Here is a 15,018-nt window from a genome sequence, read left to right on the forward strand (position 1 = left end):
ACTGCCAACCAGAGGATGAAGGTCTCACACTTCACACTATCACTCATGTCTTACACCTTGCTCACACACAGGCAGGCATCACATCTTGGACGCTCCAGATCTCCAGCCCTAAGGACTACAGCAACCAACAAATCACAAAAATGAGTTTTCAGAGCATAAAAACAGTTTAGAGTGCTTGTAGACATGGCATTACGCTAATGAGTGAACAGGCATGGAAAATCTGTGCTGTATGAACAGCTCAAAAGCATCTGAATGAGCTTTTCTCTCTATCTGCCTCTTCTTACACACTTGGCAGCAGAAGTCATTTGTAAAATTCTCCACCGCACCATTAAGCACAGTGAGCAGACTCCGGGGATAATCGCTCGTTTTTGCGTGGCTTCTCCTCCAGGACTGCGATGCTGGAATTAACTGCTCAGCGTTCCACCATAGCCATCTTGTTCTGTATTTTACAGCGCTGTTATGATGGTCTCAGAGAAATAAATCTCAGATCAGCCTGAAATCAAATTAGATTTCAAGCATGGCTAACTGTCTCTATCACTGTGGCGGACGCATCTGGGTGTCAAGCTAAACGCCATTACCTAGAGCTGATGGGGCAGCCAGGCGACTGATATATTCTGACAGTGTGAGGTGGGTGAGCCAAGAAGTGCGATTTATCAAGAAGCATGTCTTTCTTTTGTCAATAGCTGACTGGCGTGTCATCACCAAAAGGGCAGACATTTTGTGACTCAGGTTGAGGGAACTCGGTTGATTGTGATGACAATGGCTGCAAAAAAATATGTATTAGGAGTAGGACTGTCAATTTAACTTGTTAATTAAGTGAGATTAATTTTATTAAAAAAATGTTCTAAAATGAACATCATTATAATCCAGCCCTCTGACCAATACGTAAAATCTTTACAGGAGTTTTTACAGAAATCAACAGCACATAATGAGTATGGAATCATTTTTTTTTTTACTTTTAAACACAAAAATCTTTATTCATGCATTTGGCTGCCACAATGAGGTTTTATCCCCCCAGCAAATACTGATATGCATTTAATTTTAATTAATTACATCTGTCTAGCTAATTTAATTTATTGTTTTAATCAATTGACATCTCTAATTAACTGACGTAAAAGTGAAACTGTGATAATAATTTACAGGCCCCTCATTTATACACAGATCTATGTCTAATAAAACTTAGCCAGCATGGCTTTGTATCAGATTGTCAGAAAATAAACTGAGAAGATTGTATTTACAAAGTCTGTCTCTGTCCGCCAGCTTCACTTGTAAAAGTAATAATTCCAAAGTAATACTTGGCAACATTTGCTAGACAAGGTCATGACAATCTAGCAACTCACATCAGCTAGCTGAGCAGCCACTAATAATGTCTCAAGCACCTGCTAACATAAGTCTAAAAACACTAGCTGAAAAACAAAGCTTTAATATTCTTTCTTAATTTTGTGTACGTATATATATATATATATATATATATATATATATATATATATATATATTGCTTAGGTATACTGAAATGGGATACCACAGTACTATACTAATACTGATAATTTGATTATCAATCCTTTTTGAGATTGCACTGCATTGTTTTCCATCTGCCCATCCATACCTTTTACTAATTTAAAATAAGGCATTCAAGATGTGAATTAATAAAATAACACCTCATGTGATGATTGGTTCAGTGTTCAAGAAAGAGCATGCAGTTAGAGATGAATGTCAACGTCCCTGACAGAAGAAAATGTGCAACGTGACAACTAACAAGCTTTCTAACAAGAACACCCGTAACGTACTACCTGAGCCCAGCTGACATGTTCCACACACCTTCATAACTCAGACCAGGTAATAGCTCCAGGTTAGCTGTTATTTTTAATTGGATGTGTCAAACGTCATCACAAGCTTGAACAATGTTGCAAGGACGTTTGAACCTGTGTGTTTAATCTTTATGTCATGAGTGTAAGAACGGTCAAGACTGACACAGACCAAAGCGTAGCTCACATATCAGAAATGAGGTCTCAGACTGGGTGGCCTTTGGCTGCAGGCGACTCACTTTGATAGACTGTACTATATGGCGGCTGAAGCAATGTATCGAAAAATGGCTATGAATGGTTCATGTAGGCATGGAGGAATGATGGTGAATGTGAGTATACTCATTAAATGCAATGCACATTCGGACTTTGCTGTCCTTCGATCTTGGCTATATAAGGGCCTATTACAGCAGGCAGGAACAAAGGCAGCCAATCACACGCTATTGTTTCTATTTACCTGCAAGCATGGACAAGCATGACAGGACACGCAAGACAAGAAAAAGTGGTTGTTAGTTATAGTGTCTGGTTTCAGTGTCAACCATCAGTCAATGGCCCTTGCCTCGTTTGGGTGAGATTCAGACCATCCGTTCCCATTAGTGTCCATGTTTCCAAAGGACAACTTCACAAATGATCCATTACTGCTTCTCATTCAGACACATGAAGGGTTAGTCCTGTGCAGAAATATATAGAGCTGCAGAGCCACCATGTGGTCACAAGTGACACTGCAGTGGAGAACTTGCTTTTCTCAAGGTACATGTAAGATGTGACAAAGCCTAATTGGAAAATGGTATTAACATATATTGCGCTACTGATATTGTAATTGTGTGCGAGATAATAAGATAGTATAATAAGATAGATAATAAGACGGTATAATTACCTAATTAAGACATACACTTAAATTCATTTAAATCATTGTAGAAAATATAAAAAAATTACAGAATAAAAATTATTTTATATATAATATCTTTTTTTCATTTTATATATAATATTTTAAACAAATATGCAAATCTTTCAGCTATTATTACTCCTGTCTTCCGTGTCACATGATGATCTGATGCTCAAGAAACATTTCCTATTTATTATTATTATTGTAGTTGAAAACTGCTAAAAAAAGAAAGAAAAAATATTAAAAAGATAAAAAAAACTGAATGTATTTGAAATAGACATTGGTAACATTATAAATGTATTTACTGTCATTTTTTATAAATTTTATGGGTTGCACTTTATTTTACAGTATATGCACTTGAGTGTAATTACCTAAAAACTACAGTAAAATATAAGGTCAGGGTTAGGATACGTGGATTTGGATTAGGTTTAGAGGTGGGTTCATTGTAATTACTATTACAAGTACATAGTATGTACATGCAAAACAGGACTGCAAAATAAAACGTTACCATATGCAAATTTGCTGAATAAAAGCATTTATTTCTTAAAAAATCATACTGACTTGAATGTGTATAATAGTGTATGATATAAACATTTAGATTGAAATATTATATAATTTTATACAATATATAAATATTGAAAGTAACACATATACTATACTTATATTGAATATAATTATATATAGCATAATACTATCATAATCGTAACTTTTTACCATTTTTCATTAGTAGTCTGGTCACCTGTGCAAAATATTAAAACATGCTTTATTCTCCAGGCCACTTTTGCAACAGCTAAATTGTAATTTTTCGAGTTCCAGACTAGTGAGGTACAAATAGCTACAACCCGAATTCCGGAAAAGTTGGGACATTTTTTAAATTTTAATAAAATGAAAACTAAAAGACTTTCAAATCACATGAGCCAATATTTTATTCACAATAGAACATAGATAACATAGCAAATGTTTAAACTGAGAAAGTTTACAATTTTATGCACAAAATGAGCTCATTTCAATTTTGATTTCTGCTACAGGTCTCAAAATAGTTGGGACGGGGCATGTTTACCATGGTGTAGCATCTCCTTTTCTTTTCAAAACAGTTTGAAGACGTCTGGGCATTGAGGCTATGAGTTGCTGGAGTTTTGCTGTTGGAATTTGGTCCCATTCTTGCCTTATATAGATTTCCAGCTGCTGAAGAGTTCGTGGTCGTCTTTGACGTATTTTTCGTTTAATGATGCGCCAAATGTTCTCTATAGGTGAAAGATCTGGACTGCAGGCAGGCCAGGTTAGCACCCGGACTCTTCTACGACGAAGCCATCCTGTTGTTATAGCTGCAGTATGTGGTTTTGCATTGTCCTGCTGAAATAAACAAGGCCTTCCCTGAAATAGACGTTGTTTGGAGGGAAGCATATGTTGCTCTAAAACCTTTATATACCTTTCAGCATTCACAGAGCCTTCCAAAACATGCAAGCTGCCCATACCGTATGCACTTATGCACCCCCATACCATCAGAGATGCTGGCTTTTGAACTGAACGCTGATAACATGCTGGAAGGTCTCCCTCCTCTTTAGCCCGGAGGACACGGCGTCCGTGATTTCCAACAAGAATGTCAAATTTGGACTCGTCTGACCATAAAACACTATTCCACTTTGAAATAGTCCATTTTAAATGAGCCTTGGCCCACAGGACACGACGGCGCTTCTGGACCATGTTCACATATGGCTTCCTTTTTGCATGATAGAGCTTTAGTTGGCATCTGCTGATGGCACGGCGGATTGTGTTTACCGACAGTGGTTTCTGAAAGTATTCCTGGGCCCATTTAGTAATGTCATTGACACAATCATGCCGATGAGTGATGCAGTGTCGTCGGAGAGCCCGAAGACCACGGGCATCCAATAAAGGTCTCCGGCCTTGTCCCTTACGCACAGAGATTTCTCCAGTTTCTCTGAATCTTTTGATGATGTTATGCACTGTACATGATGAGATTTGCAAAGCCTTTGCAATTTGACTTTGAGGAACATTGTTTTCCACAATTTTTTTACGCAGTCTTTCACAGATTGGAGAGCCTCTGCCCATCTTTACTTCTGAGAGACTCTGCTTCTCTAAGACAAAGCTTTTATAGCTAATCATGTTACAGACCTGATATCAATTAACTTAATTAATCACTAGATGTTCTCCCAGCTGAATCTTTTCAAAACTGCTTACTTTTTTAGCCATTTGTTGCCCCCGTGCCAACTTTTTTGAGACCTGTAGCAGGCATTAAATTTTAAATGAGCTAATTAAGTGGATAAAAGTGTAAAATTTCTCAGTTTAAACATTTGCTACGTTATCTATGTTCTATTGTGAATAAAATATTGGCTCATGTGATTTGAAATTCCTTTAGTTTTCATTTTATTAAATTTTAAAAAACGTCCCAACTTTTCCGGAATTCGGGTTGTACCCGAAGAAAAAAAAAAAAAGTCACTCTGAAACTTTCCCCAACATTGCATGGCAAATAAAGGAGCAATCAGTAAAAAAAATTTGGCAATGCAATTTTGTATGCCAACAGTTAACCACTTTCTTTTGTTCTTCTTAAAAATATGCAATTTCACAGCAAACTGTTTTTACCCAATTAGCAATAATCACCCTTGAAAGGATAAGGCTAAAACCGGCAAAGACATCCACTTTGGTGGAATATGAAATGTGAAAACTTTGGTGACTTTCACAACACACTGCTGCTGTAATTAGCAGAGAGCTGATTAAAAACACCTCCGTTAGAAAAGTAACCTCTTCTCCCCATAAAAATGAAAAGTAATATCATCAGTCAGACCGACTCTAGATGCTGGTGGCATTTCTGTGCCAGCAAAAAGGTCACCTTGCATTAGCAACAACTAAACAAAGAGAAGTCGTAATTAAGAAAGTGTGATAATTAGCTGGAGCAACACTGACATTGGGGAAGGACTTTGCATGATATGAATGATTCAGCAAAAGAGCCCGAGTTTGACCTTTTGGCATGCTAAAATATTTATGTACTGCTGGTCACTTCATCGCCATGAGGAAAGCTTTCATGAATTATGCAAATCAGAATTAGTTTAGCTAGTTTAGAATCAGAATAAGCTTGTGGGTTTCAATTAGCGTGGGAAAGTGGACATGTTACCCTCCCTCTTTTTTTACAAAGCCCGTTAGGTCTGTATCCGTGTGTGTGTGTGTGTGTGTGTGTGTGTGTGTGTGTGTACAGAGGCACTCAGAGGTGTGGAGAGTTTATTACCTGACCGTTTAAGATCAAACATATTAATACAGTCATTACTGAATTGTCCCTTTGCTTAAAACTCCTTACTTCGAAGGCATGAACTCTAATAAAAAAGTGTGACTTTGCTGCTGTGCGTTACAATATTACTGTAGGGAAGGAGCACTTTCACATAAATATGATATGGATACAAACAACCTGCATTTAATCTCCTTAACAGGACAGCACTGACAATAACGGTAATTGTGTGTTTATATTAGAGGTCAAGCCATGTTAAATTTCCTTTATGGGCTGAAAAAAATAGACTGATATTGAAAGGTTTGCCAACATCCTCTGTGGTTTACACTCGCTGGGTGACTGGAATCTGAGGATGTTTTTTTGTTGTTTTTTTTCTACACTAATTTAGAATAAAAATTTGTGGATTGGACTTAAACATAGTTATATGTGTTTAAAAGAGCCGAGAGTACCGCACTCTTACTGGTATCTGAAAGCATCACTGAATTAGCCAAAATATTTAAAGAAATATTCGAGGTTAAATAAAGGTTAAGCTTAATCTCCAACATTAGTGACATAATTACCACAAATAATAATAATAATAATAATTTAATAAAAATACCAACTCAATTTTGAGACTGATTGGGGCACATTTTTAGAAGATTTGCAAGAAGAAATGTGAAGGTTATAGTTTTATAAAAATCACAATTATTCATATGCATATAAAAACGTATGTATTATTTGGGGCGTAAATTTGTTAATGTCATTTTTGTGCCTATTTTTTCACACTAAAATAGTGTTAACATTCATACTGATTACATATTCTGACTAAACTAGATTAATATTTACAGAATGGCCCTATTCACTTTCATTGTAAGTACCTCACTGTAACCCAGATTTTTGCTACTAAATTCAAAATGCAGCTTATTCACGAAACACAGGAAGACAATACGCCCATTACAGAGAAAAAGAATGGGAAAATAACACTAATGTCAACAATTATTCAACATACCGATTGACAATAGGACAAAAGACCTCTTAAAAATAATTTTGCATTTCTCTATAGCGCCTTTCTAATGGCAATTTTTCCTATTCATTAAAAAGACGATGTGAAAAATCCTTTACTGTCATTGTTGCAACCTAATCCCGCGGCCTCTTTATAATGGGGTACATAATGGATAGAAAAGTTAACAGAAAACCAAAGCCATAGGAATCATAAAACATGAATTTCAGCCATCAAGAGAGAGAAAATTAAATAAAACACTTCAGCACTTTTAAAGAAAAAGAGGGTTGAGTAGAAAAACATTTTTGTGATTATCAACTTGCAAAAAAAATTTTGTTTATCGGACATCAGACCCAATTTCCACAAGCTAGTATTATTCTTTAGGGTGTAAAACAACACCCTTTTTACCTTGTCTTAAACAGCTCTGTTCACAGCGACTTGTTTCGGTGTCTCTTTACATGATAATGAGCTACTGCTCACCCCACCCCTCTCTTCCATGAGGCATAATGTGAATATATCCTTATATAGAGGTGGTCTAATTCAAATGGCTAGTTATCTACACACAAACTACCAGCAAACTGAAACAGCTGGATGACAGTTTCAGACTCACACAGACCATAACGAACTGGCTGCATGTTTTCTTCTTAGCTTTTCTGAGCTGACAGGCACACCAGAAACCTAACTAAATTCAAGAAAAGCTAAAAATATATATATATATATATATTTTTTTTTTAAAGTTACAATTTCATCCGATGTCCCCTTTAACTTCTACCTGTAATATTTGTTTATTTAAGGGGATAGTTCACCAAAAATGAAAATTTGATGTACCCCAGACCATCCAAGATGTACAGTAGGTGACTTTGTTTCTTCAGTAGAACAAAAACTGAGATTTTTAACTGAAACCATTGCAGTCTGTCAGTCTTATAATGGAAGTGGATGGGAATCACAGCTAAAACATACAATAAAACAAAAAGAAATACACAAAAAAAAAATTAGAGGTAGAGATTAAAAAATCTATATAAATACTGTTCAGTTTCTTGCACAGACTGAGCGTTTTGTGTCTTTACACATCGATGTATCGTCACCAGCCGCAGGGTTTAATTTGTTTTTGTTTGTGTATGTTTTTTTTATTTTATTTTTTTTATTGTATGTTTTAGCCGTGATTCCCATCCACTTCCATTATAAGACTGACAGACTGCGGTTTCAGTTAAAAATCTCAATTTGTGTTCTACTGATGAAACAAAGTCACCTACATCTTGGATGTCCTGGGTAACAAACACACAAGAGGCAGGAGATGAACTTATGAGTGGCAGTCTTCTGAGCCTCAGTGATCTGCTTTTGGAGTAAACCAGACAATCTGCTTTGTGTTCATAAATATATACTCTCCTGTAATTAAGCCAACAGGGCTTTGACATACCTGTGTGTCCCCGCAGACTCCGTGTACCTGCAGAAACCAACTGGCATGAGCACATTACCAAGGTGACCAGGAGAACAACCTGCAACGGCCAGACTGACTGCCCCCACAGCTTCATCTAGAGAAAGACCAGGACAAAGAGAGAGAAAGAAGCCAAGGGAGAGCATTGAGAAGTGCAAACATAAGTCACAGTCTGCCTCAGGGTTGTGAGGAGAAGTTACCTCTCTGTCCAGTGCTCTCCGTTCACTCTCTTCCCTGTGAGCCGGCCATGTCTCCTATTTTGTTCTCTTCTGTCTTCCCTCACGTCCTCAATCACTGTTCAGATCCTGAGATGGCAGACGGAAGGAGGAGAGGTATGAGGTCAGAAGAGGTAAAAAGCAGTGCATGTGTCTTTCTTAAAATATGGGCACTTTTGGTCTTCTAGGCATTCAGATAGGACACATAACACCACAACTGAGAGAAAGCTGTAATTTATGTAATAATGTAATTTCTTCCTTTTTTTCATACTATTGGAAATTGTAATAATTCATCTTTTTATGATGGATTTTTATATTCAAAGACTGAAAACCTGGATCCACGATGTTACACAATAAAATAAAAATCACTTGAAAATATCACAAATATATGTATAAATTATCAAGGCATGATCAAATGTTTACAAAACTGTTATGAGTCCTTCATATAACAAAAGGAATATATATATTTGCTAGTTTTAATTAAAAGTAACCCTTGACACATAAAAGTTCCCTTTGTTAAAAAAAATATAAAAAAATAAGTAAAGTAATATAAAAACAAGAATATGAAAACAGAACAGCACCCATGAAAGTGAGATTGGAAGGAAAGAAATAAAAAGAGCTGAGATTAGATGGAAGGTCTGAAGACAGAGAGGGAAAGAGGAATGAAAGTCCTGATGGAGCGGGTGTAGCCGATCTGACTCAAACAAGACAAATTAAAGAGTCGATCAGGGCTGTGGTTGAAACATGAGCCAAATTCCTCAGGAAGGCAACCGGAGGTCATAAAACATTCTGTGCCACAAGTCCCAAGCAAGATAACCAACCAATCAACTTTTTCACAGAACAGCTTTCAACATTAACACCACTAGAACAATTATTGACAATTTCAATTCGGAGAAGAGATGTCAAATTTGTTGTTCGTAATTGAAATGCAACGCTGGACATCACATGTAAAGCCATGAGAGTTATACACCATATCCTTAAACACTTCCCCCACCTAGCAGAACCAGACTGAAATTCCTAAGGGGGCCTTTGAACCTCTGGTCTCCACAGAAATCTTTGTCAGATAATGACACAGAAACTGTCTTTTCTACATATATGGACCAAAATGAACTCAAAAAGACTTATAAATAAATATCAGTCCATCGCTTCACTCCATATTCGTAACCCACACATTTGACTACCATGTTATAATCACTTATTGTGTATGACTTTTAATAACTATTGGATCGCTTAAGGATACATATACATGTTTAGTGTGTAATTGTTTGAATCTGTTAGCTTGAAACAGTCATGACCATCAGTTATTTGTCAAATGTATCATATTCTTGTTATAGGAATCATGTCCAAAATAAGACCCTGCAAGAGTGGGAAAATTCGGACCATGTGCTTGATAAGATAACATATGATTTATGATACCCCCCCGCCAAGACAATATCTGATTGGTCAAGACCACATTTGAGGTGTGGCCAACAGGCCCGTTTAAATACTCAGGACACCATCAAATCTTGCTTTTAGTTTTTAGCTATGCTTCTTAGCTTTTGCTATTAGTCATGTTTGCTTTTAGTTTTTAGCTATGCTTCTGCTATTAGTCATGCAAGCTTTTAGCTTTTAGCTTTGCTTCTTAGCTTTTAGCCATGCTGTTTGTCATCACTGTTCTTTGAGCGCGGTTCCAGCATGCTTCGGCCTGCACGCCTGCTGCTACTTAGCCACGATGAGAAGAAACACAACCTAGTCTCGTCAAACTTTTACTTCTTTTCTTTTCCATTTGAGAGTTTCGTGTTCTGAGTTAAGTTTAGTAATGCTGTGTTGGACCTCGACTGCCCGTTCAACTTCAACCAGCCACACAACTCTGCGTCTTCAGCCAACGCCCAACCACGGGCTTCCCAAGACGTCACTAACGACTACTGAACTTCCAGCCAATCAGCGACATCGGGAAACCCCCTTTCAACGACAATTTTACACAGGCAATGTACCTCCAGACATTTGTACTGGTGTACCTAATATAATTCTAACCTCATTGAGGAACTCAATGCGAGGGCTAATTAAGTGATTGATGGTTGTTCATGTCTATGCAATTTAACGTATTGCTGTAAACTTGGGATTTCACATTTTCATTCTCTTAAACTCATCTTTCCCTAACTTTCGATCTTTCTGCAACTTGTTTGAAATGTATGAGTGCGTGCGTTTATGTGTTAGATTAGTTTATATGTCTTAGATTTATCTAATAAAGCCTTATTCATATTGAAAAGAGAAGTATGTGTTTTGTGCTTACAAGTTAATGTCTTAAACTGCCGATCTTGTTACTGTGCTAATTGATAATGTTTTCACTATACTTTGGATATTAATATCCAGCGCAGATTTGATGTTAAACGGCTCGTTCAGTGAATCGCAGGGCGTCTCAGTGATCAGCCGTGAAACAGTGATTCTGTTCAAATTCCCTTTAAAATCTTAAATGATTCCCTTTGAGCTAAATTGACCTGTTTCCCTTACACGGGGCATGAGAGAAACAGAGATGGGGTGAGCAAAAGAAGGGCAGCTTTAGAGAGGGATATCCACCCTCAGTGCCCGATGAAACCCCTGTTCTTCAAAGGCAACCCCGCACACGCACACAGGCGCTGGGGCCACAGAGATGGGACTGATACAGTATATTGTTTACTGTAGTTCACCTACCCCCTTACTTACAATTACAATGGTATTTTGATTATAGGAGTGCATGAGGAGCTCATAAAGTGTACGTTTGCATTAGCACTTTAATAAAACACTCCTTACACATCCAGCATTAGCATTAACGTGTGTGTGTGTGTGTGTGTGTGTGTGTGTGTGTGTGTGTGTGTGTGTGTGTGTGTGTGTGTGTGTGTGTGTGACTGATAATTAGACATGCTGAGTCATTGAAAGCAGCACTTTGTCCATATTCTTTACACAGACAGACACACAACAGCATTGTATTCTGACACGTTCATTAGATTAGATAAACCCATACTGGAGTGAAAATGGATACACACAAAAGCTGACTACGCACTTTACACACATAAATAAACTGCAGCCAACAGTCATGACATATTAAATCATACTGTTATTTTCACATTGTTCATTCTGCACACCTCTGATTGCCCTAAACACATGAAAGTGCATCTGTGTTTGCTCACTGGTGAATGTGTCTAAATGTGTGTGTGGTATTTATCAGTGTGTTAACTGAAGGACTCTTCAGCAGAACAGAACAAGTTGATCATTAAGTGGAATGAAGTAGAAAGGTCTGTCAGGAGATTGCTTTGATTTGCATTTGGCTTAACCTTAATCACCAGAAAAAACACACAGCCACGTGCACAACCGCGCTTCATTGACATGCACCAGCTCAAAGCCACCTCTGACTAAGATGAAGAACTGTGCCCTGCATTTAATGCCAATATCTCCTGCCCGGGTCTCAAAACAGAAACATTAAATATAAATGTGAATGCAGGTGAGGCGGCACTCATCCCGAGGTGAAAAACCTGGCCCATTTTCCAGTTGAAAATAAAGCACTGCCCAAACTGTACATTACCTGCTAGACGGAGTCATTTAAATTTACCAGTGAATTGTGAATTAAATTTCTGAGTCTCTCAAAAATGGGGTGCACTAAAATTAAACTTCAGTATCACATGCCTGCCTTGTCGATGATAATAAAACCCTTTTTGACTTCTTGATGTATCAGTCTTGCAATTACTAATGTGACAAAAAAAAATGGAAGGAAAAAGTTGACATTAAGGTGAAATCGGGTTTAAATAACTGTTTGGGATGTTAAACAGGCAGTTTAAGACAGTATTTCATATAGAATTTTTAATTTTCTTAACTTTATTAACTTTAGTCATGCTGGACAGAATATTTAATTTTATGCATATGAAATCTAGGCTGTAAAAAGCTGAACAATTGGCATGTTATTTAACAAGAGTACAATCCACAGAACACACCATACTTGCATCCCTCACTCGTCTTGTTTTCATTGCTGTCAAAAATTTAATATGGCGCTCTCCTGACTAAAGGTGCAGTCACAATAGCAACATTTTAGCAACACCTCATGGGTAAAGAGGGCCCATTGTCTACTGTCAAAAGTGTACCAGCATAAGCACAGCTCACACAGAAGCCACTTTTAAACCAAGCAGCTTTCTGTTGGAATTGCAAAATCTTTGTAAGGAAATATTTCCCCCTCATGCAAAATTTCTGATTATGTGAAAATTGCTATAAAATGGTAAATGTAAACATGCCATATGGTTTATATCAAAATGCACAATAGTATAACCCACTGAACAGACTACATTTTCCTAACTATAACAGGATTGGAAATTTCAGGTTCACAACGTTGGTTGATTATATAGTCGTGGGTCGGTCAGGATTCTCAAACTAGCAACAACAAGTTTTAAAAGTACCACAGAGCAGATGGGGGAAATCAACCTACTAATGGCTTACTATGAACTAAACACAATGCTGTCATCATTTACTCACTCTCATGTCGTTCAAAAAACATTTATGACTTTCTTTCTTCTTTGCAAACTTAATGCAATGGCATTACATCGTAAAAAAAAAAAAAAAAATTGATAAAATGTGTATGTGGCTGACTGATAATTTTCAAACTGTTCCAATAACTCTTGGTGAAAAAAACAATGTGATATTTAAGCAATTGTCTAGTAAAATCATGGCAGCCACCATCACTCTCCTGCTTCACAGTTCAGTATGTATAGTACAATAGGTGGCAAATATACACTTTTTACATTAGTGTGCTAACTAAAGCTAAAATGTTAGAGGAAGCAAGTGAACATTTCTTTAATTTTTGCCAGCTACTGGACCCGAGTATGAAGCGTACATTGTTTCAAAACAAATTTTTAAAAATGACCTCCTTTTGTGCACAGAAAAAATAATACCATACAGCTTCAGAAACATGAGAATGAGCAAATAAAGACAGCGTTTTCATTTTTGAGTGAACTGTCCTTTTAATAAGTATAGGATAATGTATTACACATTTTGGTTAGAATTAATTGACCTTTGTCGCACTCTAAACAGATAATATTATCATCTAGATGTTAACCTACAACCAAGTGTAACATTTTCTAGTATCAAAAGGAACAATGTACAATAAGCAGATAAAGATAATGTTAGTCTTTCCGTTATATTATTTAACTTCATGCCACAGGTGTAAGTTGTATCCAGCTAACAAGAAAACATTCTCAGAACAAATGAACAAATGTTTCAACAGAAGTCAACAACTTCCTGCCGTTCTGTCAACCTTCTTGTGCCCTGTCACTGTCTCACTCATTTTTCTCCCTCTCTTTCACTAACACACACACAAACACAAGCCATTTGAAACACCATACTTGATCCTAAATACACTATTTCATGCTCGGGGCTCAAACAGAGCAGAAAAATGAGTCCCTGCAAAACAACTCTATCACTCCAACGAGAGGACCTGCTGAAAATGAGTCCAGACGGTGTGAGGGCCAGTAGAAGTTCTTAAAAGCATCTAGGATTTCTAGAAAAATGCACAATATTGAAATGCGGTGGGAGGCCAAGTCTTCCGGTGCATTTATCTGGCTTTTCATTGAAATATTTCCAGCCTGCTGCATTCCCACATCTCCAGGCAATATTGTACGCATACGTTTATGTGCACAAGCATCTGTGGGGAAGCTCGCAGTAAAGCTCCGACAGCCAATCCGAACGAACACGGGGAGTTTCCGCACCGCTGGCTCTGCCGTATCAGTGTGTTTGCAGATGAGTACATCAGCTCTCGCTCAGCGGATATTACTGGAGATAAGCAGGCAATTTCAACACTATACACTATACATATCATTTCAATATGTATTTACTAGCTTGTGTGTCTGCATGTAAGATTATTTTAGAAAATATTGGAGCAGTGAGATTTAGTTTTATCTAACAAGACAACACAAGGCTATATAAACCCATTTACCTTTTCACACACAAAAGCGTATATGCACACACACACACACACACACACTTGTGGAAGAGACATCATGCCCATGCAAACTGCACATTTGAATGCAACACCCCCCCATCACCCCCGCCACCAATTTTTTTTTTTTTATCTTTGATAATTAAGTAGGTTAGCTAATTATTGTATGTTAACAAATATGTGTTTGTCTAAAATGTTGTGGCAGAAATTCCAACTCCAAGTTTTGAGAATTACATAAATATTAGTTTTCAAAAAGTTTGCTGCTAAACTGCTTTTAGATCTTTGTTTCAGTTGTTTCTGTGATGTACTGAAATATAATTACAAGCACTTCATACGTTTCAAAGGCTTTTATCGACAATTACATGACATTTATGCAAAGAGTCAGTATTTGCAGTGTTGGCCATTCTTTTTCAGGACGTCTGCAATTCGACTGGGCATGCTCTCAATCAACTTCTGGGCCAAATCCTGACTGATAGCAACCCATTCTTTCATAATCACTTCTTGGAGTTTGTCAGAATTAGTGGGTTT

The 15,018-nt window shown here is 37.2% G+C and overlaps 1 protein-coding gene across 1 annotated transcript in view; it reads right to left on the minus strand.

The window, feature by feature from the left end:
• Positions 1-15,018, minus strand: part of LOC132119025 (chemokine-like protein TAFA-4) — a 41,224-nt gene that overhangs the window by 16,508 nt on the left and 9,698 nt on the right. Inside the window, exons 2-3 of the mRNA XM_059528767.1 lie at positions 8,541-8,645; positions 8,323-8,437 (exon numbers count right to left, since the gene is read on the minus strand). Coding sequence (XP_059384750.1) covers positions 8,323-8,437 — 115 coding nt within the window. The 5' untranslated portion in view covers positions 8,541-8,645. The remainder of the gene's footprint in view (positions 1-8,322; positions 8,438-8,540; positions 8,646-15,018) is intronic.

This window comes from Carassius carassius, chromosome 38 (genome assembly GCF_963082965.1).
Source record: "Carassius carassius chromosome 38, fCarCar2.1, whole genome shotgun sequence".
Taxonomy (NCBI): domain Eukaryota; kingdom Metazoa; phylum Chordata; class Actinopteri; order Cypriniformes; family Cyprinidae; genus Carassius; species Carassius carassius.